We start from the raw sequence: 27243 nt of genomic DNA, 5'->3' as shown, positions 1-27243 counted from the left end.
AGTATTTTGTAATAATTATGATAGAATTGAGGGTGTAGAGGTGATTGGACCACTAGGGTCAGGTGACCATAATGTAATACAATTCTCAGTATTTTGTAAGAGTGCAGATGCAAAGACTAAAATTGTGAAGTTGAACTTTGGTAGGGCTAATTTTGTTCAGATGCGACAGTGTCTAAGTTGGATACACTGGGATAAGCTTTTAAGTGTGGAGACAGTCGAGCAGTGGAACAGGTTTAAAAATGTTTTACATGTAATGCAGGACAGATACATACATACATTTGGAATTAATAGGAAACTAAAAAAAACTCCACGGTGGATTAATAAAGATTTAAAAAACAAGTTGCAAAGGAAAACACTGTTTTATAAGGCATGTAAGTCTAATGACTGCAAAGTGAATTGTAGAGTGTATGAGAACATGAGGGCAACCATCAAGAAGGATATCGGGGAGGCTAAAAGACAGTTGGAGAGGAATATAGCAGATAAGGCGAAAGATGACCGTAATAGATTCTTTCAGTATTGTAGTAGTAAAAGAACAGTCAAGGAGGAGGTCAAGTGCATCAGAAATAGTAAAGGGGAATTAAGATACAGACAGTGAAATAGCGGATGCCCTAAACTTACATTTTTCTGAGGTGTTTACAACTGAGCAAGTGGATAACCTCCCAGAGGTAACGGGGCCTACTAAGGAGGTACTGAGGGATTTTGAAATTGTAGAGGGAGAAGTGCTGTTCAGATTAAATAGGCTGAAATCAAACAAATCACCAGGACCAGATAATCTTTACCCTCGAGTTCTTAAGGAGACTAGCGAGTACAGATATAAACCCGTGACACATATTTTTAGGAAGTCACTGCGCACTGGAGAGATTCCAAAAGACTGGAAAATGGCAAATATCATCCCGTTATATAAAAAGGGTGACAGGGCAGATCCAAGCAACTATAGGCCAGTAAGCTTAACATGCATCACAGGAAAATTAATGGAAGGAATTAAGGATAAGATTGAGCAACACCTGGCAAGGACAGGAGTTATTAGGAACAGTCGTCATGGGTTCAGAAGAGGGAGGTCGTGTTTTACTAACATGCTGGAATTCTTTGAGGAGGCAACAAAAGGATACAATCAAAGAGGAGCAGAAGATATTATTAATCTGAACTTTGAGAAGGCATTTGATAAGGTGCCACATGAGAGGTTGGGCATCAAATTAAACGAAGTGGGAGTTCAGGGTGATGTTTTTAATATGGGTGCAGAATTGGCTCAGACACAGGAAGCAGAGGGTGATGGTGTGAGGAACCTCATCAGAACTGGCTGATGTTAAGAGTGGTGACCAGCAAGGGTCAGTGGTAGGGCTGCTGCTATTTTTAATATATACAAATTTAGATGGGAATATAAGTAACAAACTGGTTAAGTTTGCAGATAATTTGGAATCCGTTATATCATTACAGAAGGACTTGGACAGCATACAGGCTTGGGCAGATTTGTGGCAGATGAAATTTAATATCAGTAAATGTAAAGTATTACACATAGAAAGTAAAAATGTTAGGTTTGAATACACAATGGGCGGTCGGAAAATTGAGAGTACACCTTATGAGAAGGATTTAGGAGTCGTAGTGGACTCTAAGCTATCAACTTCCTGACAGTGTTCAGAAGCCATTAAGAAGACTAACAAAATGTTAGGTTACATAGCACGATGTGTGGAGTACACGTCATAGGAGGTTCTGCTCAAGTCTTTATAACACACTGGTGAGGCCTCATCTGGAGTCCTCATAATATATATAATATATTTAAAATCCCCCATGATGGTGCTTGTAGATGAATGTCGATGGAGCGTTGGCTTGTCCATGGCTCCCAGGAAAAGCTCAGGACTCCATGATCCAGAACTGGCCTAAATTGCTTTTAGAATATCCTATTACTCTTAGTGTTTGCAATCTGCTGTCATGCTTGTACATTGTCTTACACGTGAGTTGAGCTGCCAGGGTACAAGAGTTTACTGTGCTTTACTCCCCATCTGCGTATATGTGGGCAGTTGCCATAGTTGTACACTCCTGTGCCTGTTATGCGCATCCTTATCAAGTATCATTTAGTCCATTTATTTGTTTATCAAACTGTCGGGATTTTCAGGTCAGAAGACCTTGATGTTGCCGAGAGTGTAAGGATTTGTCTAGAGGAGGAGGAGATAATGATGAAAACCTAGAACTGAAACAAGTTAGGAATAATATAAAAAAACAAATGGAAAGATTTTAAAAGAAAATAAGTGTTAGTATTTAAAGTCACTTGTTCTTAGGGAACTATACCAAGGCACAATATCAGGGACATTATAGGAAATGTTGCCAATTTTAATCGTAGCAGCAGGTAACGGTGTATCGTGTCATAGTAGTAAAAGTACCCAACTGGCACAGTAGTTTGTGCTTACTGAGTACTTAGTGAGCAGTAGGGGGTGTGAGCACACAGGCGAGGACTGAATCCCCATCGCTGTTGAAGTTCTCTCTATAGCACAAAAGCTGTGGGCTCTACAAAAACACAGACCACAGGGATTTAAAAAGCAGAAGTAATGACAGGTGCTAGGGTACAAAAGGAAAATATGCTATTGTAAAGCAACTTCCGTTCCCACTACTGTGGTAGTAAATCGCTAAGCCATTGTTCATCTCTGTGCGATCACCTTCTATTGGGCACTAGTGTGTGCGTTTTATTATTGTTCTATGGTGTGACTGTAGGATATATTCTAGGGACTGTCTGTAATTCTCAATAGTCTCTGGAGGAACTTATGAAACTTTGCATTTTCTGCAATCTTTTTTTGTAAAGTTTCATTTTTGGATTTTTTCTCAGTAAGAGCAAAGATTAACTTGTATTTTATTGTGAGCTTAGCCTCCATCTCTAAAGTTAGCTAATCTGTTTACCTTTTATTACTTTTACTGCCTGGGCGTTCTTGATTGAAAGATACAGGCCATGCTGCCACACATTGTATGTTATTTTCTTCCTGTCCAACAGTGTTTTAGATTTTAGTGTATTAGTTCTGGTTCATCAGCCTCATTCTGGTATCCTTACAAGAAAGCGTGGAATAATTTTGTAAAAAAGAAAAAAAAAAATTGTTCAGTTGCCTCCCTCCCCTTTAAATTCCACGCGCATCACCTTGTTATAAATGCATTTGATAATTGTTTATGGTTGTCTTCCCCTTATGTCACAGCGATTTAGCTAAGCAGTGTGTCACAACTGAAACCATTTACCAGATGTCGATCAGCTGGTACATTAATTTAAAAAAAAACCAAACTAATATTGTGGCCTAGAGGTGTAGGTACTGTGACTTAAAACCAGCCAGCTGTGATGCATATCTCTGCCTCCAACTCCACAAGTATGTCATTTAACCTGACTACTCTCCATTTATTATAATACATGTAAACATTTATATTATAACTCTTTAAAACATGTATATTCAGAGTGTTCGTAGCTAGTAGTGTTTCATTCTACCTCTATGCCAGCAACTGAGACAAAAGCCAAGATTCTGTGATTCTTTTTTTTTTTTTTTTTTTGGATAGGTCTTAAGAAACTGGGTGGTACAGCACTACATAGTGCTACAGGTACAGCCGATCACAGATCCATCATCCTGAGTTAGAATGGTTGTCGTTGTAACATTTGTATTTTCTCCACTATTTTTTGGTTTTCCTTCCACATCTGTTAATTGGCAGCTGTGGATCTGCGTGCGAGTGTGGCCTGTGATGGCTTGGAGTTCTTTCCAGGACTGTTTCTTGCTTTGTACCCCATCCATCTTAAGGTAGGCCCCATGAACCTCCACTGGTTTTAGTGGGTTTGAAAATCTTGTGTTGATTTCTTTTGTACATTTCTTGATTATGTTTGTCTATATTATATAAAGATGCATCATCTTTTTATTTAGTTGAGTCTGATCCACAGTAAGTAAGGTATTTTTGAGCCATTTTCCAGTACACCACTTTCTTTCCCAGCTTTTTGACTTATGCATCATCCTTCGAACCAGTCTGCCTCCCACAGTGTGGAGTCTTTGTTGCGTGTCTTGACTCTGTTGCACACATCTTGGTAAACATGGTTATTCTGGAGTTCAGATTAAATAACACTTAAGTTTCCTAGTGCTAAACTTTGTACATGTATCTTGTGGAACAGGGGTCCCAAAGGCTCCATTCAAAATGTTGTACCATCTCAACAGATCTCCCAGTACTCTAACCTGAATGTGTTTCTGTATACTCCGTTACACATAAAATGTTAATTCATAAGAAGCAGGTCTCGAGGGATGAACCGAGAAAGAGGATAAAATACTATATGCATTTGTAACCAGAAGGCTGCATCACCCATGGAGGATCAAACAGAGGTTAGTTATGAGCTTCAGAATATGATAAGCAACATCAGTGGGCTGTGGGTAACTGTGCACAACAAGGCAGGAAGATGCCACTGGACACTTGTTTGTAACCTTTTATAAGCAATTGTACATCATTGGAGATTGCTTCAGATTTTCTTTGGTTTTCTTGTGCTTTTCCCATTTTATTTTATTTTGAGTTTACTCTTGGTTGACACACCTTTCAAGCCCAAAAGGAAATATGGATGTGTTTTTGCCTTTATCAGTTTTACTGTGGACTAAGCATTAGTGAGACGTTTGGCAGAAGAGATTTAACTATCTGCAGATAACATAATAGATTAGCATGTGCACCTACCAGAAGAGAGTAACCGAATGTATGCATACGTTTGTGTTTGTCAGAAAAGGATAGGAACGCATTGAGGGAGATAATGTGGAGATGAAAGATGGAAAAATTTAATTCTAAATTGACTTATTACGAAAGTTAAGTATCAAAAATGACACATGTACAATTATATCATCACACAACAAAAAAAGAACTTGCAATCTTTCGTTACCAGTGGGCGTGAACTTTGTTGGTTGGTTTTTTTTTTTTTAGCTATCTTAAGATGTTCTCTGTCCACCAATAAACCTTAAAAAGACAGGTCTTTAATGTACACCTTCTTTTAAAATTGAAATTAAATGTTACTCTATTAAAAATGATAACCACATCCCAGAACTGTGAATGAGGTGGCCAAACGGAAAAGCAGAGGCCCAGAGGCAGAGCCATGAGAAACTGCTTATGTAAGTGGGTGAAGGTGGCCTTGCTGTTGTCAAGACTGGTGGCACTTACACCAGACTCCTACAAGATCAGCTTCTCAAACGTTTGTTGTACTAAGCATAAAGTCTTTAGATGGGATTACATTTCACTGAGCAGAGGAAGAGAAACTGAGGTCATGAAAAGGTTTGTAGTGTTGCAACACAGTAGGTTTTCCTTTTTTGTGTAGTGTGTCTTATTTGGTGATTTGTTTGTTAGTAAGAACACTGGGGGCTCAGATACCAGGTTTGTTAATATGGGGTCTGTCTTTATACAGATTTGAGAAGATACGAATTTGGCTTGTAGGAATTGTAGTTGTAGGTACTGTACTTGTAAAACGCTGCCATTCAATATGGGGGATATTAGTGTTTTTTCATATTCCTGTCAGAAGTTCTGGACTCTGGTGGTGGGACTGTATTCATTTACAAAGAGGATTATTCCAACACATCTTTCTTTCTGTTTGCACTTCGGATCCACACTCGTCACTTAAAGTACATATTGTCTGGTTCTGTAGGGGATCGTTTGTGGCATTTTTATTTTTTTGTATATTTCGTAACCTTTGCTGTGTTTCTGTATAATACATTTGTTGCTTAATGTATTAAATCGATTTTGACCTATTTCTGATGTGTGTTGTTAACATTTGGTTGTTGGGGTGCAAAATACTGTAGGGCTTGGCCTAATTTCATCTGTCCCTCATTTTACAAGCATAGCGGCTTCATCGCTGTGCAAATCTGTTAGCAACCTGTGTACCCTTCCAGAAGTTGAGGTTTGCTACAGGTTGGTGGGGAAATCCTTTAATGTCGGGCAAGAGACAGCTAATTGTGAGGCACCAGGGCTTCTGGTTAGTTCAGGTTATGGCTCTCTAAGTTGTCACATCACCCTTAATAGTCGGATTGTAATGAAATGGGTCTTTTTGTTTGTTCTTCAGCGTAGACATTAAGGAGAATATACTAATAAAAGTGTGCTTTCTAACAGAATGTCAAATAATCAACTGCCTTGGTGTCTGCAGAAGAAATGTTTACATCAAGGACATCATTTGTGGCCAAAATATGCCTCCAAACTGTCATTTTAAAGTAACACCCTTAAACGACACTAGACAGAAAATGAAAACCTCATTTATAAAGTTAGGAATCCGATATTTTTGCATTATAATTATATAATTCAATGAAAATAAAAATAGTAACATTGCAACAAAGCCCTGGTAACATTTTTGTGTATCTTTTTATGTGAATGGTCAAAATGTCGACTATCTTTTCAAAGCCTTGGATGATTTTTCATCTGCATTATCAGGGTCCTGAATCCTTTTTAGGAGGGCTGCCATGGCGACAGTTTTTTATTCCAGCTACTTAATTAGTAGCCAGTGTTAAGTGGCTGATGAGCACAGTGTATCATTTTAATTATGTCACAGAACCTAAACTGCTTAGCTTTTCCTTGAGGAACTATCAGTCAGGAGTAAGTCCTGAGCTGCTTCAGGTCAAAAAACTATTGTAGGTTGTTCTTAGGAAAAGAAAATGTTAGAAATGCCCTCATGTAGGGGGTACCTGGAGGGCCACAGTGGCTTCAGGTTTTATCATTGTTGCCGTCGATGACACTTCGCACTGCTGGACCATATGATGTTAAAGTAACATGAATGTTCCATTAGCAGCTGTAATTGGCTACTAATTAAGAAAGTGGCTGGAATTAAGACCTTCTTCCTCTGGAAAGGAAATTGAGTTGGAAACCCCCATGTACTATAATTTGTGCACCCATTAATGTAAATGCACAATCCATGCTCATCCATTAGAGATGCTGAATGACCGTTAGAGAGGAATATAGCAGTTAAGGCAAAAGACGACCTAAAGAGACTTTCAGTATTTCAATAGTCAAGGAGCGGTCAAGGAGGAGGTGAACTGCATCAGAAATAGTAAAATCGTGAAATATCAGATGCACTAAACTCCGCATTTTTCTGAGGTCTTCATAAGCAAGGAAGTAGATAAACTCCCAGAGGTAACCGAGACTACTAAGGAGGTACTGAGGGATTTACAAATTGTAGAGGGAGAAGTACTGCATTGATTTAAATAGGCTGAAATCAAACAAATCACCAGGGCCAGATAATATTTACAAGTTCTTAAGGTGGTTAGCGAGTACAGATGCAAATCTTTGACACCTGTGTTTAGGAAGTTACTGTGCACTGTGAAAGTTCTGAAGGCCCAAAAATTGGCAAATATTTTCCTTTATATAAAAAGGGTGACCAGGCAGATCCAAGCAACTATAGGCCAGTAAGCTTAACGTGCATCATGCGAAAATTAATGGAGAGAATTAATAAGATTGAGCAGCACATGGCAAGAGTTTTACTGAACAGTCAGAGTGGGTTCAGAAGAGGGAGGTCATGTTTTACCCGCATGATGGAATTCTATGAGGAAGCAACAAAAGGATGTGATCAAAATGGAGCCCATTTGATTTATTTTGACTTTCATAAAGTATTTGGTAAGGTGCCACATGAAAGGCTGGGCATCAGAGTAAAAGAGGTGGGAGTTCAGGGTGTGGTGTGTAGGTGGATGCAATGTTGGCTTAGATACAGGAAGCAGAGAGTGATGGTGTGAGGAACCTCGTCAGAATTGATGTTAAGAGTGGTGGTCAGCAGGGGTCAGTGCTATGGCAGATGCTGTTTTTAATTTATTTAAATGATATAGATAGGAATATAAGCAAGAAGCTGGTTAGATGTGCAGATGATACCAAGATGAGTGGATTGGCAGATAATCGAGAACCAAGTGAATCATGAGAGGTAATTGGACAGCAGACAGGCTTGGGCTAATTTGGGGCTGATGAAATTCAAGAAGAGAGGTCTGTCAATTGAAGTACGCCTTATGAGAAGGGATTTAAGAGTCGTAGTGCACTCGATACTATCAACTGTCAGAAGCTATTAAGAAGACTTTAACAGAATGTCAGTTTGTATAGTACCCTATTGTGTGGCGTATTTGTCAAAGGAGGTATTGCTGAAACTTTATAACACACTCGTATGAAGTATTGTCTACAATTTTGACCACCAGCCTACAAAAAGAACATAGTAACACTAGAAAAAGTCCAGAGACGAGCAATGAGGCTGATTCCAGAACTACAGGGGAGGAATTATGAGGAAAGATTAAAAGAGCTGAGCCTATACAGTTTAATCATGTCTCCTTTTAATCTTCCTTTTGCTTAAAGTGTTTAAAATTATGAGTAGAATTAGTCCAGGGGATCGAGACGGCGACTTTAAAATGAGTTAATCAAGAACACGGGGACACAGTTGGAAACTTAAGGGTAAATTTCGCACAAACATTAGATGTTTTTCTGTACCCAGAGAACCACAGACACATGGAATAAGCTACCAAGTAGTGCGGTAGACAGTAGAACTTCAGGGACCTTCAAAACTCAACTTGATGCTATTTTAGAAGAATTAAGTGGATAGGATTGTTGAGCTTTTTTTTGGCTGAATGGCCTTTTCTCATCTAGATTGTTGTAATATTCTAATAGAAAGGGGCATCTGCCAAAGTCTGTTTAAGCAGAATTGGGTACCAGGCAGGGATCAACACGAGACACAGTCCTTTGCAGAGCACGCTCACTCATCAGTTCAGAAGTGGGCAATTGGCTCAACTTGCATTTCCCTTCTTCATCCTAAATATATGACAGTAGTGTGGTCTAGCAGAGAGGTGTAGGGAGAGCGAATAAACTCGGGACCATCTGTAAACTCTGTATATTCCGGGATTTAACCTCAGTCGTGAGGCTTAAAGTTGCAAATATGTCATAATGTGAAAGTGCCCAGTTTTGTCCGTGTTTAAAAAAACGTTTTTGATAGACATAATTTTTTAAATAAAACTAGAATTACTTTATTAAAAAAAAAAATTAAATACTGCAACACTATGATACGAGTTAAGCCACAGACAATGCAAGTGTTTAACTTTAAACTTTGACTTGTGGGTGTAACAAGAAATTCATGCAGACACCACACAAAAGGCACTGCAGGTTAGGGGTCGTGTTGAGATGCGGGTGCCACAGGGCATGTCGACTTCCTCCATTTATGGACCTTTTTTTTCTCCTCCACTGTTTGGCAGGTTGGGTGAGGCGCTACGGAGGCCATAAACATAATTTGGTTGCCATATAAAACTGCAAAGCTTGTAGTTTAATAACAAAATGCTGGAGGATGATAAATAGGGAGAGCACAACCCAAAATGAAGCTGCCTGTCTGACCCTCCTGTTGCCTCAAATTGACTGGGAGTGGTGATCTGCATCGCTACTCATCCAGCAGCTGAAAATTGACATGCGAAGCTCGTGCGAGAATTGAGTTTTATTGCACATTGACAAATGCCAAACTATTTGTGGTAATGAATCTCTGTTCTTAAAATACTTATTTAAATGCTTATTTAAACTGATGCAGCTGGCAACATCTTCTCTTGGAGTAAATAAAAGCTGTGGGTAGTGCACTGAAAAACTGTTTTTAAAGATATTTTAAAAATAAAAGCATGTGTGAGGGGAATTAAAGAAGCTGTAGCTATCAGTTTGCTTAAGTTTCTCGAGGTTTTTCAAGGTGAGAAGACAACTGAGAAATGATGGTTGTTGCTGAATGATCCCTTTGAGAAATAAATCAATCAAACTTGACATGTGTGTGGTTTAAAATAGCCAAATATGTTCCTTGTTCTTGTCTTAGGCTCTTTCACTTTTAGAAAGGTATGGGATGTCTTTGTGATAGTGGGATGTTGACAGAAGTCCTACAGATGCCACCTTTTATGGGCAATGGCAGCACAGAGTGAACTTCAGACCACAGATCCTAACTCGGAGTTTTTCGCCTGTCCTTATTGGAGAGTGCTTTGATTTCCCCACCACCCCTTTGTTCCTAAAGAGCTGCATTAGTTCCAGTACTGGTACCTTTGAGTGAATTCGTGCGTTGCATTAGTTTTTGTAATGTTTCCCTTCAAGGGAAGTCTCCAGAGGCATCCGTTTTTAACTGCAGTCTCGTAATCTTTACTGACAGCTGCGGATATTGGGCTTAATTTGAAAAATCGCAGGTTTGAGATGCCATGAAATTATCAATGGCAGCCAGCAGGCCAGGAGAGCTCTCCAGGCAAAGAGATTTGATCTTTTATTTATGGCAGATTAAATAGTGAGAAGAGTTTTTACAAAACAGTTTTGGAGTGCTGTGTGTGCAGCTTATTGAATATTCAAACAGATACTGAACACTGTGGTAGAGAGTGACCATCACCACACTCCATCCACCATAGATTTAATTTCCATTGGAGCTCAGTGCTAAATGGTGCAGGTGAAGACTGTAAGCACCTATTGTTAGGGCACAGTATGGCAACCTTAGCATGAAAGGTTTTACGGAATCCTTCTCTCTTTTGTAGCTGGTTTTTGCTTTGGCTTGCAAGATTTTGTTTCCCCAGAGGAACCTACTTTTTTTTTTTTTTTTTTTTTTATTACTTATTTATTTTTTTTAAAGCAGACAAATAAATACTTGATTAGATAGAAGAATTTGATACCAGGCATGGCAAGTACTTGCATGAATGGCTCCGGTAAGTTGCACTCTTTGCAGTGAAAGTGGCACTGTTAATGCTGTTTAGAAGTAACGGTCCCATTGACGCTCTCCTCTGACAGCTAACAATGCAGAGACCAATCAACAAAACACAAAACCTCTTCTGCAGAGCATTTTATTTTAACAAGAGTGACTGCAGGTGTTTGATGCCATGCTGGGAGAAACCCAAATGGCTAATGTTTGCACAAATCAGTTCATCTTGCAGGCTTTACCACCATCTACTGGATAGAAGTACATGATGCATTCTAGGCAACATTTCTCGACTGTTATCCCTCTTCCCTTTGATGTCAGCTTTCTTGGACACCCACCTTCTACCCATTATATTGACTGTTGCCATGAGAGTTAAATTATATAATTGTGCCGTGTATGGCACATGGGGGCAGTGCTTGACAGCTATGTATGAGGGGATTAAGTTTTGATGTGTAGAGCATTCAGCCTTAGTGGTATTAGGGGTGTAAAGCTCCAATATTTCTTATTGCCTATCACCTACAGTGTGTAGGGCTGATAGTAACCTTCAGATACATGGATGCTAAACCCTCTGGTGTGGAGGGGGTTATGATTGAATACGTAATGGTAGTAATGAATAGTAAAATAATGCAAAGAATATAGTCTTACAGTATAAGATACATACAAATTTTAAATTCATTCATAAGGCATACATTTTTCTTTATACATCACATTTTATAACTTGTAATAAGTAGGAGGTCAAAATATGTCAGTTTTCTTTGAATTACAAGTTAAATCTTTGATTGGGTGGGGAATCCTGGTAATGTGTGTGCTTTCATTGTGAGGGGGGTCCTATTATTGCCTAGAGGCATTGTCAGATTTAAGTCTTGAAAAACTCGCTGTGATTTTTATGTTTTTTCCTTTTTTTTCTTAGACAGAAGGCATTCAAATGTTGGAGCTGTCAACATACGTGAATTGCAATAAGTGACTAACAGTATTGTTTGAGTTTTGACATTGTTCAAGACCAGTAGTGCAGTGTTAGGGTCATTTTGGGAGACATTTGATTTGAAGAACGCTCAATTACGAACATAAGCACTGCATAGTGAATTTGCCCTTGGGATTAATAAAGTATCTATCCATCTAGAAAGTAAACGGACAAACACAGTAGACAACTTGGTTGCAGTATCCCCCACCCTACCAACAGTGTGCAGCAATTTAAAAATTCAATTGGCTTAATGATTGGATGCTGCAGTGCGTTTATCCCGCAGGCCCATGCTGTCCAGACTTGGTGCCTGTGGAGTAGTTTGCAGGTCACCAAGTTTGTAAGGCAGTCTATCTTGTATTTTCAGTGGTATGGCAAACACTATATCTGGAAGAGAATCAGGATATGAAACATAATCAAGCAGAAACAAGTGGAAACCGAGAAGATGAAAGCTTTGGCACCAAAGGCAAAACGCTAATGAGAGATCAAAGTGGCGACTTCAGAGACCAGAAATGTGCACTACATTTGTTTGTTTGTTTGTTTTTTTTATCCAAGCCGCATGTACGATTGAATCATTGTGCTGCTATTTAAGAGGTCACACTGATAACGTAAGATGCCGCACTGTCTGAAACCACATTCCTTGGCAGTCAGGAGCACCATGGCACCGCCCATATGCAAAACAATGTGGCACCGTAAAATAGCAGTCGGTATGACCAGGAAACATAATGCAAAAGTAACTGCATGGAAGTCTTCCAGAATTAAAGAAACCCAACAAGATTTGCAGAACGGTTTGTTTCTGTTGTGCGGCAGGAATGCAACACAAGATAGTGGTCAGGAAACACAAGTGGCCCAGGGCCTACATCATGCAGGAACACATTGGTTCCTGAGGTGGGATGGCATCCTAAAATACTCGGAGCTCTTCTAAGTAAAACCTTTGGGGAAAAATAGACCCAGTGACAGCAAGCCATTGGTGCAGATATACCACCTGACAAGGGAGACCATGGTGCAGTGGTGATTTTTACTTTTGAAAAAGGTGAACCTTGATGATTGGTCTGACCATGTAGTTAGCCTGCAGGTTCAGTTTGGAATTTGGTGAACCTGCTATCGTCTGGGCCAGCGTGTCTACACTTTGGAGTAAGACCTTACCCAACATTGGACACATTCTGTAAGAAGAGAAAAGAAATATGAAGTAACAGTGCAACACTAATGGATTTTGAGGACATTAAGTGGATGTCTGCACAGATGTCAATGAGGTTATAATAATAATTGTTAGGATTGAGAAGTTCTGACCATGGAAGACTTCAATGGGCCATCTTCCTTTCTGTCACTCGGTCTTCATGTGCCTTTTTGCAGATTAGCCTTGCCATACTTGTGACCACGAAGCTCATTCCAAGATTGGCCCTTACAGGTGCCACAGCATCTCCATGTAATACGGAGAACCTTAAATAACTGACAAAATGAGATCTCCTCCTTTGTGTTGAGGAGACAGCAATGTCTGTGTTCACTGGCCTGAATCACGACTCCTCCAACACGTATTCTCCATGTCTTTTACCCTGAGCAAGTTAATTAGAAACACATGAATGCCTTGTCACTTGTTTGAATTTCTCAGTATGTGTCTTCATTTTGTCACTAATTATTTATTTTGACATTCACTGCAAGCTTGTATGCGTCTAGTGAAGGTGGCAGCACAATTTGCCATCCCTCATCCTCAGCATGTGCTCATGTGATATGGCAAGCCAAATTAGCATTTAGAGATATCAAAATGAATTTCAGATATCTTAAAATGCTGTTTGGCCTTTCACATACCTGAAAGTCAATTCAAGGTATCCAGAAATAAATTACACTTTAGTTCAAGATAACCACTGTACATTTTCAGCTATCTCAAAATAACTTCCAGCGCATACAGTTTGAGATATCTCAAACGGACCTCATTGCAATTTGAAGTTACCTGAAATTGAATTTGAAACATCTACTGAAAAAAAAACAAAAAAAAAACAGGAAGTGATTCAGAGAACTCTGGACTGCATTAAGATCTCAAAATGTGTCTGAGGCATCTTAAAATAATGAGAAAGTCGATTTGAGATACCTTGAAGTGTATAGTTTGGATCTTCCAAAAAACCACATGGGCATCTCTTTTAAGATGAATGGGAAACGTGGCTGACATATTTTAAATTGTCTCTTAAATATCTCTAAGATCCCAGATACTTTGAACTCCTATTTGAGATGTCTTGAGGCACCTTTTTAAAATATTGCAAAGTTTGTTTCAGATACTTTGATGATGATACCAGAAACAACATCTTGAATGAATTTTTAAATATCGTGGAACAATAACCTTTTGCGATATCTATATTGTGTTTCATGATATCTTAAAATACTGTAAGTTCCTGTGCCATTCAAGCCAGCTCAAATCTATTAGAAGATGCCTTTGAAAAGCCTAGAAAATTTATGATGGTAATGGTGTCATTTGTTGTTTTATGATGTCTTGTTTTATTTATTTATTTGTTATTTTATTGTATTGTATTTTCAGGCATCTGTAGCTCCTCCAGATTGCCGTACATACTAAGTTGTGCATGTCCGTGTGTGCATTAATGGAATTTCTTTTAAGTGCTTTTCGTGAATGGCCTGCTCAAAGACCATGGTCCAAGCATTGGTAGCCAATAATATCCGTGCTTGACTGTCCGTTGTACAGTTAGGTCCACAAATATTTGGACAGTGATAACAATTTTTATAGTTTTGGCTCTGTGTGCCACCAGAGTGGATTTGAAATGAAGCAATCAAGATGTGATTGAAGTGTAGACTTGTACTTTTTAGTTTATGGTGTTTTAACAATGACAATGTATGAGCCGTTTAGGAATGTGAGACATTTTTATACACGGTCCCCTGTTTTCGGGGCTCAAAAGTACTTGAACAAACTAATACAATCATAATGACAATTATGAATAAATCCTTTCCAGTCAATGGCTGCCTGAAGTCTGTACCCATGGCCATCTCCAGGTTGCTATGTTTTCACCTCAGTGATGCTTGCCAGGTCTTCACTGCCGCTGTCTTCAGGTGCATCAGTTTGTGCCATCAGTTTTGTCTTCAGCAAGTGACATGCATGTCCATTTGGGTTGAGGTCAGTTGATTGCCTTGGCCATTGAAGAATATTCCACTACTTTGTGTTGAAAAGCACTTGGTTTGCTGTCTCAGTAGGTTTTGGCTCTTTGTCCATCTGTACTGTGAAGTGTCGTCCTGTTATTTTTTTAGCATTTGTTTGACTCTGAGCAGACACTATAGCGCCCTGGACACTTCAGATATCATCCTGCTACTTCTGCCAGGAGTCACATCATCAATAAACACCAGTGTGTAACTTCCATTGGCAGCGGTGCATGATCAGGCCATAACACGGCCTCCACCATGTTTTACAGATGATGTGGTATTCATCGGATCATGAGCCGTTTCTTCTCTCACTAGCATTCTAGTACATATTGATCTTCATTTTATTTGTTCAAAAAAAGTTGTCCTAAGCATAAGCAACCCACAGCCAAATGTCACATCTTAAGGAAAAAAGCGACGTTCCCAGAGGATATTAAAATGGGCAGCGTGACAGCACTGAGTGATCAGAAGAACTGTCTGTGTGTTGGCACTCAAATGCAGCAGGAGACCCTAAAGTTTCATGTGAAGGTGGACTGAATAGGAAGTCCTACACGTTTGCAGACGTTGGTTACCTGGGACAGCCTGTGTCACTGAAGTAGCAGTGGAGGGAAATGAGAAGGAATGGTCACAACAAGTGTTGGAGTGGAATAGAGCTAAAAGCTATAGAGCCTTTGCCGTCACAGATGAAAACCTGAATTGAGGTTGTCCTGGTTAAGCCACTGCCTGATTATTACAAGTAAATAAAACCACAAGAACTAATGCACAGGACTAAGGAGTTCAGCGATACACCGGACACTGACTTAACTGGCTGCGTGATCTGTCATACAAATTCAGCTTTGATCAGTCCTAGACCCCTGGCTTCTCCGTTCAGTCCTAGGGGGGGACCCCCTGTGGCTGCAGGCTTTCTTTCCAACCTTCTTCTCTTTTTAATTGGACTCCTAACCAGTTATTTCCTAGTCCCTGTGTTTTGTTGTCAATGTAGAAATCACAAAACTAAGTTTGATTAATTTTTAATAAGTGTACTAAGCAGTTATTTTAGGATAATTTAAGTGTTTTTAACAATATTTTGATTCTGCTTTTTTGTAAGGTATCCATTATTGTGGGTCTGATGCTGAAGCCGCTGCAGCCTTTCATCATTCAGTGTTGTTCCACCGGGCGTCTGCGCTGCTTGCTTTTAAATGTCTCTATTAGAATACAATGAAGGGAGCAAACTACAGAGAATAAAGGAAAAATACAAATAAATAAACAACAAAATGGAGTTAAACATTGAAACCAATAGCAAAAATAGAAATATTTTTCTAAATGTCTTATAATGTAAAAGTCATACTGCTGTGCTTTTCTGAATACAGAATAAGAGAACAAATTATTCTCCCTGACTTTGAATCTTGTCGCAACACAAATCTGCAGCCAGAGCGAGTCCCCAGGACCCCGTTTAGGGAGCATTATCCTGGAACACAGCTTTCCATGTGCTACTTGTTCCTGTAAGTGTAATTATTACACCTTACATTCAGTTTTTATGCTTTAATTATTTTGAGTTTATCAAGCTGACAGGCCTATGCTGGAAGTGGTTGCAATAAAGTAGTTTGGGGTTTATGGCTCTCAGATGGTTGAAGGAAATGTGCTGAAAATGCCGGAATGGCATTTTCACAGATAGTGTACCGTAAATGTGTGCATAAAGGGTCCTCGAACCAGCAGCACACAGTCGGATGTCTCCTCATGTTGGTCCTCCGGTAATTTTGCCTTTTCAAAACCTGTTGTGGCCAACCAATGCAAATGGTGGACGTGTGCATAGCTGAGCTTCACTTTCTGCCCCCTTTGAATTGATTTAACCCTTTTGTGATTTGTTTTGTCAGGTCTCGAGTTTGCATATTCTGCTGCCCCCAAGTCCATGCAGAGTGCCATCATGGGCCTCTTTTTCTTCTTCTCTGGGATTGGGTCCTTTGTTGGATCTGGTTTGCTAGCCCTGGTATCCATCAAAGAGATTGGCTGGATGTCCTGTCATAAGGATTTTGGTAAGTGGATAGAAATACCAACGTGCAGGATTTTGTTTGTTTTGTTTTTTGTTCCTCCACACATTACTAACTGGATGGCAGAGAAGGTACTGCTTAAAATGTGACAAGATTATCGGTCATCCGTTACTTCTGGTAACAGTGTGGTGGTTATCCTGAACATCTTATCTTCACTCTTAGTGTTCATAAACAAGGATGTAGTAGAATATATTCATATAAAGAGTTTGGTGTCCAGTGGAGTGCCACACTAGAATACTGTTGGCCATGTAAAATTATAGTAATGCACATTGAGTAGAATGTCTATCTTTGAGAATGTGTTGGTCTTTGTGTGTGGAGTGACACCAATGCCAGTGTTTTAAAGTCGCATTAAAACTTAAACACTGAGCTGCTTTCTGCCCTGGAGAGCCCACTCAAGGAAGGTGTGCCATTTGAGTTGGCATGGCTGTACAAAGTTGTGAAGAACAAGTGAATTTCTGGCTTTGTCCAATTTACACTGCAAGTCCAGTAGGATGGGGGGGGGGGGGGGGTTGGCACACTTGAGCTGGGGACATTCAAAGCAGCAAACGATAAACCTGGTTTGGTGTGTAACTAGTAGTTCATTCCGCTTATTAGAAGAGTATGCAGAATGGAAGACTAAACACACAGTGATATATCATTTGTCCTGTCTGGAATGTTGAACAGGATAGAAACTGATCCAGGTGTTGTCACACCATAATATGCTCCAGCTGATCCTACACCTTGCCGTGACTACACCACATAACTAGGCCTGGGTGTTACGGAGTCAGTTGCACGTTGAGGGCCAGTTTGTCACTGGGTATCTGTCTTTGTGTTCACTAGTGGCTCACCAGTGCTCCCTTTCTGCCCTCTCCTGGTCTGTGGTGGGTCCTCCCTTGTGGCCTGTATTTCATTAATTCGGCTGCAACTTCACATTTTAAGTGAGCTCTCATCAGTAGACTGTTGGTCTTGTGGAGGACCTCCCTAATATTATGGATGAGGGCTCACCCGTGTATCATGCAGCTTTTTTCTTTAATCGTGTAGCGTTGTGAGTAATGATGGCACAAGTTAACTTAGCAGACTTGGTGGGGCACCTCTTTAGCAGGACAGGACACTTCAGCTTTCTCTGGAGCTTGCACTCGTCACTTCAAATGGCAGGAGATTCCTGGAGTTACGGGTCAGAGAGGTTGCTAACTTCAGCTTGTCCCCACTGCCATAGCGTATGGGTGACTGGTGAGTGTTGGCAGTGCTGTTGGAGGGTGATGGGTAACTGCAAAAGAGTGCAAACTTCACACGATGTCCTGCTCCCCACCACTACTTCAACAGGGCGAGTCAAGTGTGCTTTGTTTGGGTAGCAGCGGGATGTGCCATGGCCTTTAGGTGACTGTCAATCAGCTATCCATCTTCTGATGAGCTTTATGGTGTACAGCAGTGACCTGCTGCTGTCGGGACAAAAAAATGTGTGTATATGAATATTAGTTTGCAATAGGCTGGAAGTTTTTTGAAAATGCAAATAAACCATTTAATGTACATCCTTTTTTTTTTTCCTCCCTGTGCCATCTTTTTAATTAAAAGCAGCAGACATTTACCGGGCTTTTAGACTAATGCTTGTAATTGTCGACATTTTCACTTTTAAAGGCCATTTTCAGCCTTGGTTCACTGGCGCCATTTGTTTATGACTCAATCAAAGCAAGTCCTCAGTATGGTGTTCCTAAATATTGAAATTACAAACACAGCAGCAATTTGAGCACTTGCTGTTCTTGGAGTTTGCTGCACTTAGCAGAGATAATCGATTTGAAATTCAACCAGGTATCCAGCTCCTCGCCCTGCTGTGCACGTTGTTTGTTTGTACAGAGCTAATTCTCCTGAATGCAGCGGTGTCACAGGACCACAGCACCTTTTTTGTTTTCCTTTCACAGAATAAAGTGTCTACCCTCCCCATCTCTAGGTCTTTAATTGTACTGTCAAAGGCAGGATGGGGCATGGAATAGTGTGGTGGTCTCTAACTCTGGTCCTGGGGGGCCGCAGTGGCTGCAGGTTTTCATTCTAACCCATTTCTTAATTAATGACCAGTTTTCGCTGCTAATTAACTCCTTTTCCTTTCATTGTAATTGACTTGTTTTTTTAAGATTTGTTCTCCTGAATTTCTTCATTGTTCCTCTGAATTGTTTAATTCCTTTCCTTAAACGGCACCGAAACAGAAATGAAATGTGAAGTGAGTGAGCTGACAGCAGACCAACTCAGTCAGGGCCTCAAACTCCAACCAGTTTCTTTATTTGGCTCGGATTCTTGTTCATTAAATCCGTTCTTCATTTCCATGACTTGTTGCTGTTCTCATTGTGCAACAGCAGACATTTCTGAAATTGTTGATTGATTTTTCTCTTTTCTTAGTACACTGTTAAAGATGAAGGTCTCAGGAATGTTGATCTACTTGGGTTACTAAAAACATTTTATTTTCAGATACTGTATGATGGTCACAGTTTGGTGCTCATTTTGTATCTCATTATTGTCTGGCAGCTAATGGAAAAAGAAACCAGTGGTCAGAGTCTTTAAGAGCAAACCAATAACAATAAATTCAAAAGAAGTTAATTGGGAGCAAAAAAGGTTACTAATTAAGAAAAGGGTTAGAATGAAAACCTGCGGCCCTCCAGGACTGGAGTTGGGGACCCCTGGTGCAGCTTCTTGTATGCACTCTTTAGGTTTTCTTAGGCCTGGGTGATGTGGTGGCCTTTTGATTTGTTGTGCAGCCTCCTTTTTGTTACCTTTACTTGTCCATGTTTGTGTGACACAGCCCATGTTCTTTGAACAAGTCACAGGAACCTCCAGTTTAAGTTGTTTACAGTTTATTGTCAAGTCTACAACATACAGTGAAATTTTTACTTTCATGTAGTTTGGAATTTATAGTTCACCTGTTGATGGTTTTGAGAACAGACAGAAAGGTCAGCTTCTTTAGATATCTTGGGAAAGGGGGGGGTGAGGAGAGAGATAAATACAAAAGGCACTATACTGTATAATAGAAAGAGAGTTGAGAATGGGCCGCTGTCATTGATGGAGTTCTTCTTTGAGTCATCTGGCTAAGATGAGTGTTCTTTAACGCTAAGGTCCTAAGGGGTAGTGGTATAGAGAAAGAAAGAAGTAGAATAGAACCACCGTTTTCAAACTGTGGTACTTCAAGTCATGCCAAGTGGTACTCGTGTGGTCCTTTATTTTCCATGAATCGATTTTGCTAGAATCCCAATATGTTGCATATAATTATATATAGTATAAGTATACTACTGTAAATGCGTGGAAGACTCCAAGCCGGCTTTTATTAGCGCTGGCACCCATTTCCTTAATTAGTTTAATATCACTTTAACGTCATAATTATAGTCAGTATCGTGATTATAGTGACTTTTTTTCTTCAAAACAAAATGGGCGTAAATTAACGATTCATTGACAGTGGTACTTCAGTTTACTGGTCCTCGCGGAGTGGTACTTGTTCAAAAAAGTTTGAAAACCGTGGGAATAGAACTCCCAGCCTGTGCTGTTGTCATATCTGCTGCTGTCGTTGATGGAATGCTGGTGTGGCTGCTCAGGCTCAGCGCTCGGTGCTGTAGTCTTGTAGCCCGAGGTTCAAGTCTTGCAACTGCTGTAGCCCTGATCCTTTTTTTTTTTAAAACTGTGCTTGAGGTCCTTTTACCTGCATGTCTTATTGCCCGCTGCGCTGTGAAGTGTGTGCTGTCATCACAGTTGGCCAAGTTAAAGTCCCACTGCTGTCAGTGTGACATACCAGCAGAGGTTATATGAGCTTTATACTTTCCAGCAGTCAACTTTGGCCCTTATACAGTAAGTCTATGTCGCTCTATTACCTTTGTCAGGTGCGCCATGATTCAGACGCCCCAAGTTCACATCTTATTGCTGTGAGTTACAGAATAGAAACAGGGACAGTTTCTTTGCTTTCTGCTCTGATATGACCCCTGAGTCGTTTCAAGTCCAACTTGAGTGTGAGTTCTACTGTGGCACTTTTGGCTAAGAAGGCATACTGGCATCCCAGGGGCTTGAGATTCCATCCCACTGCTGCCAGCTCGCATGAGTTTGGGTCGGTGTACTGAGAGAATGGGTAGGCTTTATCTCTTGTAAATGTTACTCTTAACTATCATTAACTATGAGCAGCCGCAAGCACAATGAGGCTGGGGTAGGTGTACACCAACTCATGGCTGAGATTTTGTTTTGCACGAGTTGGTCATTACTATCATAAGGATGAGCACCCACGTGCATTGAATAAGCTCTGCTGTGGTCCGATGTGCTAAAGCAAGTGTATTAGGGTCCTGGGGCCAGAGTTCAAGTGTCACTACTTCCAGGAAATATGGGTGGGGTGGGTATACTATGAGAATGGGTGAGCCTTTCTTTGCAGAAGAGTCACTCTTAGCCAACATAAATATGAGTGGCCTGGAGAGCGTGAAGAGCACTGCTGTGGCTCTGTGGGATAATGCAGATGTACGGTCATCATAGGGTCCTGAGTTCAAGTCCCACTAGTTCCAGGAAAGATGGGGTGAGCTTTATTCTTTGTCACTGTTACTCTTGGCCAACATAAGTAGGAGCAGCCATGATTGACAGAACTGTGCTTGTGTGGCTCCAGCGGTTAAGATGGGTGTAGTAGGATCACAGGGTCCTGAGTTCAAGTCTCACTACTGCCCTTAGCAAGGGTTGGGTGGGTGTACTATGAGAATGGATGAACCTTATTATTGGTAAGAGTCACTCTTGGCCAACATAAGTAGGAGCAGCAATGAGCGCTCAAAGAGTGCTCCAGGGCCCTAAGACAGGAGTACTAAGAGCACAGGATCCTGTGACCCAAGAAGGAGTGAGCTTTACTCTTTCTAAGAGTCACTCCTTGACAACATAAGTATGAGAAACCAGCATAGTCAGAAGAGCGTTCCTGTGGCTCCACGGGCTAAGCCACTAGTACGGTGATCTCAGGGTCCTGAGTTCAAATCCCACTAGCCCCATGCAAGCGATGGTGGGTGCACTCCAAGAAGGAGTGAGCTTTATTCTTTCCAAGAGTCACTCCTTGACAACATAAGTATGAGAAACCAGCATAGTCAGAAGAGCGTTCCTGTGGCTCCAGGGGCTAAGCCACTAGTACGGTGATCTCAGGGTCCTGAGTTCAAATCCCACTAGCCCCATGCAAGCGATGGTGGGTGCACTCCAAGAAGGAGTGAGCTTTATTCTTTCTAAGAGTCACTCCTTGACAACATAAATATGAGAAACCAGCATAGTCAGAAGAGCGTTCCTGTGGCTCCAGGGGCTAAGCCACTAGTAAGGTGATCTCAGAGTCCTGAGTTCAAATCCCACTAGCCCCATGCAAGCGATGGTGGGTGCACTCCAAGAAGGAGTGAGCTTTATTCTTTCTAAGAGTCACTCCTTGACAACATAAATATGAGAAACCAGCATAGTCAGAAGAGCGTTCCTGTGGCTCCAGGGGCTAAGCCACTAGTACGGTGATCTCAGGGTCCTGAGTTCAAATCCCACCAGCCCCATCTAAGAGAGGGTGGGTGCACTCCAAGAAGGAGTGAGCTTTATTCTTTCCAAGAGTCACTCCTTGACAACATAAGTATGAGAAACCAGCATAGTCAGAAGAGCGTTCCTGTGGCTCCAGGGGCTAAGCCACTAGTACGGTGATCTCAGAGTCCTGAGTTCAAATCCCACCAGCCCCGTCTAAGACGGGTGCATGCGGAGCCCAAGGCCCAGTAGTGGCCTGATAAACAGGCTGGGTGGCGCCATCATGGGAGAGAGGATGTTTTATTCTTTGTAAATTCAGTCTTGACCAACATAAGTATGAGTGGCCACCACAGACGAGAAGAGTGCTCCAGTGGCGCAAGGGGCTAAGACTGTTGTAGAGAGAGCACAGGGTCCTGAGTTCAAGTCTTACGCCGGGCGATACTCTTATTACACCTAGAGGAAACCACACGCCCTAGATATAAGTCGGCTAACTTACCTTAAGTTATTGGACGCTTACCTTGCTAACGACGGTGTGTTATTAGATGCAGACACTGGTGATGAGAATTTTGAACATGTGAGCCATAAGGTGGATCAGAGGAACTCTAAGGAGGTACACAGCTGATCATCCCCTTGAACGGCAGGAGTTTGCTGTTGGCTCAGAAGGGTGACTTGGACCAGAAGTCCTCTTCTACATCCTCTGCTTCGGGCAAGGACAAGGGCACCCTGGCCAAAGAGACATGCTGTCGTGACCAGAAGGGCTTAAACAGAGACCTTGACTTTAGAGTGCGGCTAATCGGGCTGTTACCTTTTTAACAGAGACGATAACGGGCAGACGGGGTGTTAGATTTGTGCCAAGAGCCTGTGTGCAAACACAACCATAACACATCTTGTAAGCAGGTGTTGGGCAGATTGTAAATGTGGTGGCGTCGTTCAACTTTTGCCGAGGTTCATGGACAGCGGCACCAAGTCCGTGACGGACCACCACAAGTTGTGTAAGAGCACTTGCGGCGTCAGGTTTTGTTTACAAAACAAGGCAAAGCTATTGGATTGCACAATCATTGCCCTATTATTTATGACCAGAATCAAGGGAGAAACGGACCTGGCCAGACGTGTTCCCTATGCTGGTTACCAGTGGACAAACGGCTCGTAAATCATATTGCTAAATCTGCAGGTAGGGAGCCAAGGTTCTTTACTGCAGCTTTAGCACAAGGCAGCGACCAACCCTATGAATCAGGCTGTGTGTGTGTGTATTAAAGTTACGTCATGCCAGGTATAACCAGCATGTTGACCAACAGTAAAACCTCCGATCCAAACTAGAACAACTCTACCCGGGACAAATTCAGCTGGTGGAAACCGTTAAGCCACAGCACAAGCACAGCCATAAAATACATCCGAAAATACTGAACAGACTCTCCATGCTGGCTTCCACTTGGCCTTAAGCCATGGATAGACCACCACACCCTGAAGGCTAGACCTGCTACAAGCGGGTTCAACAAGTGATCGGGATCTTTTTCACCTGCTTGAAAGAGTGAATTACGTTTGCTGTTTCTCAAGTCATGGCACCTGCTGACTGAGGTGGACTGAACAGCAGCAAGCAGCTGATCACAATCTAAAAAAACAAACCGAAGTGCAGTACTTTTTAAGTGCCTGCGCCATTAAGTGAGTCGGGCACGCATCCCCTTTGGAAAAGGAAGAGGGGTGCCTCGCGATTGCCTAAAAAGCATCTTTGCTTTAATGCTTGGATTCGTTGGGCAGGGATAACTGGCAAAAGTAAGATGAGCAGCAACGTGTCTCAAACGTAGTCGGTGTGTAAACATATCACACCTGCTCGCCCACGTAGGGTAGGAACACTGCATAAGATAATGTGACGTGGACGTGGAATTGAAACGTCCCCTGATCACTACATTACGGGACTACAAGAGGTTTACAAAATGCATTAGACGCATTCTTTTTGAAATTGGACACAGACTGTTGGCAGAAACTGAACTCCGCTTTTTGGAACAGGCCCATTACACATGGTGACCCTGTAGTGCGTCTCAGCACAGTTTCAGATTTATGATTGCGCTGAAGGAGACCTGCAATTCCTCATCCCCAGCCATTCCAGGGTCCTGCAGGTGCAGTCGGGCCGCTAGCCCTCGCGTTTTACTTTGTAATCTATAAGCATCTTTAAACCCTGCCAGAGTTTACGTGAATCATTACTACTCCTATACACCTCTGCCCTACAGTAAAAGTGCCGGTGATCCGCAGCTCTTTACTAGGATGTACTAAACGCATCCAGACCTGCGGAGGACTCTTCAAGTCCAGAGCAAGTGCTGGACCAACAACTTTAGAAAGCCCCCTGAACACGTCGGCTCCGAGTACAACACATCAAAGCGCACCTCCGACATCAGAGGGCACGTGCTTCTTAATTTTTGACAACATGACTCCGCTATCGTCTGTTCCGGACTGCTGCCTGTTCCTTGTGCTCCCCACCTTCTATTTACGCCACGCTGTGAGCAATTGGACCTCGTGTGGATTCAATTTGCAAAACAAAAGGGAGGCTGTAGGCCCACCAAGCGGAAGGGCCTATTGCCGGTTTATCATTTGAAGAGCTTGGTCTTCAAAATGTAAATTAGAGCTGCAGTCCTAGGGTGTCTCCTGCTTGGTTGTCATTTTCACCGAGCATTACTGGGACAGCAGTGTCGTACCCGTCCTAAATGTTACTATTTCAGGGAAGCCGCAATTCATTGATTCTCCCTTATGGGGAAAGTAACGATAAAATGTTAAAGAGTGCGACGAGCGGCGGGGCCCTTGTAATTTGATGCACACTAAACCAGACCCTGCAGATGTGCTTATTCATTATTTTAGAAGCCATAATGCAGCCTGTTCTCCAGGGGGTGTCGCACTGTTTAGTGCTGCTGTCTCGCAGCTCTGCAGACGCAGGTTCGATTTCTGCTCCGTGTGGACTCTGATCACTCCCGTGTTTTTTCTTCATCCCTGAGGTTCAGGTGGTTTGAGGATTTGGAGACTCCAGTTGGGACCTTTGTGACCGAATGTCAGGTTGACTTGCGGCCAGTCCAGCGTTGTATACCGCCTCCTGTTGACGAGAGACACTTTGGCTTTTCTTAGTCCCATAAAGAAGTAAGCAAGTGCTGTACCGTTCAGACACACACCGTGTGGTGTATTAGGGGGTTTGGGGGGACCCCTCAGTCTTCTGAATGTCCTGTAGTTGACATTCATGGTTGCACCGCGTAGCTGCCAGTTGTCCACACCCACATGAACATCACATTCTGTGTGCATAACGTGGTACAGAGGGACTGCTGGGTAGTTGTTGTAAAGAGTTAGTCAATACAAGAAGGGTAACACGATAAAGCAGTGAAATCGATACGAGAATGATCAGACACAAAACAAGGAAAAGCCATAAAGACACAACACAGAGGGATGTGGGATGAGCTCTGACACGTAAGATGAAAGCGCCGCCCGATTAGCTGCGTCGGGCGCCCATCATCCCGCAGTACACAAGCAGTCTGGTTCTCTCTAATGAGCAGTGCCCTTAAACAGAGGATTGAGTAGTTACAGTACAGCACAAGAGGCGTCAAACAAGACAAAAAAAGTCAAATACACAGGGTAGGTAAAAAAAAAGGGCAGTTATAGTCCTGTCCGGGGTCTGACTTGCAGACAAGTAGCACAGTTAGTCCATCTGAGGGGCTGCTTTCCTATAACAGACCTCAGCTAGGAATAGTCCATGGCCGGAGTTTGTATAGACTCGGAATACTCCATTAGATGAAACGTGGACAAAGTGGGCACCCGGAAAGGTTGCCGACGTCGAGAATGTTCACTGGTGGTAAACAAATGCTTTGATCGTCCTCCAGTCGTATGTGACACGTGAAGTCCAGCGTGCTGTTCACAAAACAAGAGGTCAGGTTCAAGTGTCGTTGTTTGTCACCAGTAGGCAATGTATTAGTGGCAGTCAAAGTCAGTGACATTTCTTGCCGTTACTGATGAACGAAGTAAGGGTCCTGAAGATGATGCACAGCCATGGCTCGCCACAACATCTACATGATGAAGACCAGCTGGCCCAGGTGAAGCAGGGGGCTAACAGATGTTGTAGTCGGTGGCTGGTGAAGTGGTAGGCTGTCCTCTCACTGCCTGTCCTCTAGCAGCCTTTTCAGCGCAGGGGTGAGGTGAGGAACGAGGCTGGAAAGAAGAAAACAGGCAATGGTCAACCATAATGTCCTCTGAGCACGTTAGTCAAGGCTCATTTTATCTGCACTCCCTGTCTGTGTCATGCTGCCACATTAATAATTATATTATTTTATTTATATAGTGTCTTTACATTAAAATTCTCATAGCAAACATCGTGCTAAGAGGTAAAGAAAACAACAAAAGCTGCCAAATGCTTCCATCTGTGGAGTTGTGCTTTGTTCCTTGAAGACGGGCTGCTGTATCACAGCTCTGCAGACACGAGTCGCTGTCCGGCTAACTCCGTGTCCGTGGCCTCTGGCTTTTGCCTGGTCAAGCCAGCATGTTAAACATCACAGTAAGCGTAAGAACTGCACTAGAAGGAGCCAAATGCTTAGACTGGGGGAATCCATTTTCCCGTCTTGTCGACTGTTAGTGGCGTCTTAGCGCCTCCTTGGTGAGCCTGCGGACTGACTACCCGCTGGGTTATAACGTCTCTTTTCTCAATTAGCGTGCAGTGAATTGACACTACAGTAAACAGCAGTGCGAGGGGCACCCTTCAGATCGAGACCCTGCGTGGGGTCTCTCTGCCTGTGCAGTGTGTAGGGCACAGCTTCAAGCAGAAGACATGAGGGTAAGCCAGCATATCAAAGTGGGTGGAAAAGAAAGGGTGCAGGCTGGCAGCACAGTGGTGTTGCTGCAGCTTCATACCCTGGAAAGCGGTAGACGTGTGAATGAAGCAGTTGGGTAATCGGTGTGCACTGACCTGTGCGGAGACCACCGGAGAGATGTAAGAGGTGGCTGTGATGTGAAGAGCACCTGCTCTTTAGGCCCTCTGCATACTGAGTCCTATGCACTGGCACTTCTTGACCCATCTGACAGTGCAGTTG

The 27243-nt window shown here is 42.1% G+C and overlaps 1 protein-coding gene across 1 annotated transcript in view; it reads left to right on the top strand.

Annotated features, from left to right (window-relative positions):
* Positions 1-27243, top strand: part of slc15a4 (solute carrier family 15 member 4) — an 81206-nt gene that overhangs the window by 51930 nt on the left and 2033 nt on the right. Inside the window, 1 exon segment of the mRNA XM_028824230.2 lies at positions 16565-16723. Coding sequence (XP_028680063.2) covers positions 16565-16723 — 159 coding nt within the window.

Source organism: Erpetoichthys calabaricus, chromosome 18 (genome assembly GCF_900747795.2).
Source record: "Erpetoichthys calabaricus chromosome 18, fErpCal1.3, whole genome shotgun sequence".
In the NCBI taxonomy this organism is placed as follows: Eukaryota; Metazoa; Chordata; class Cladistia; order Polypteriformes; family Polypteridae; genus Erpetoichthys; species Erpetoichthys calabaricus.
Note: the sequence above shows the minus strand (reverse complement) of the source record. Positions and strands in the feature narration are given on the sequence as shown.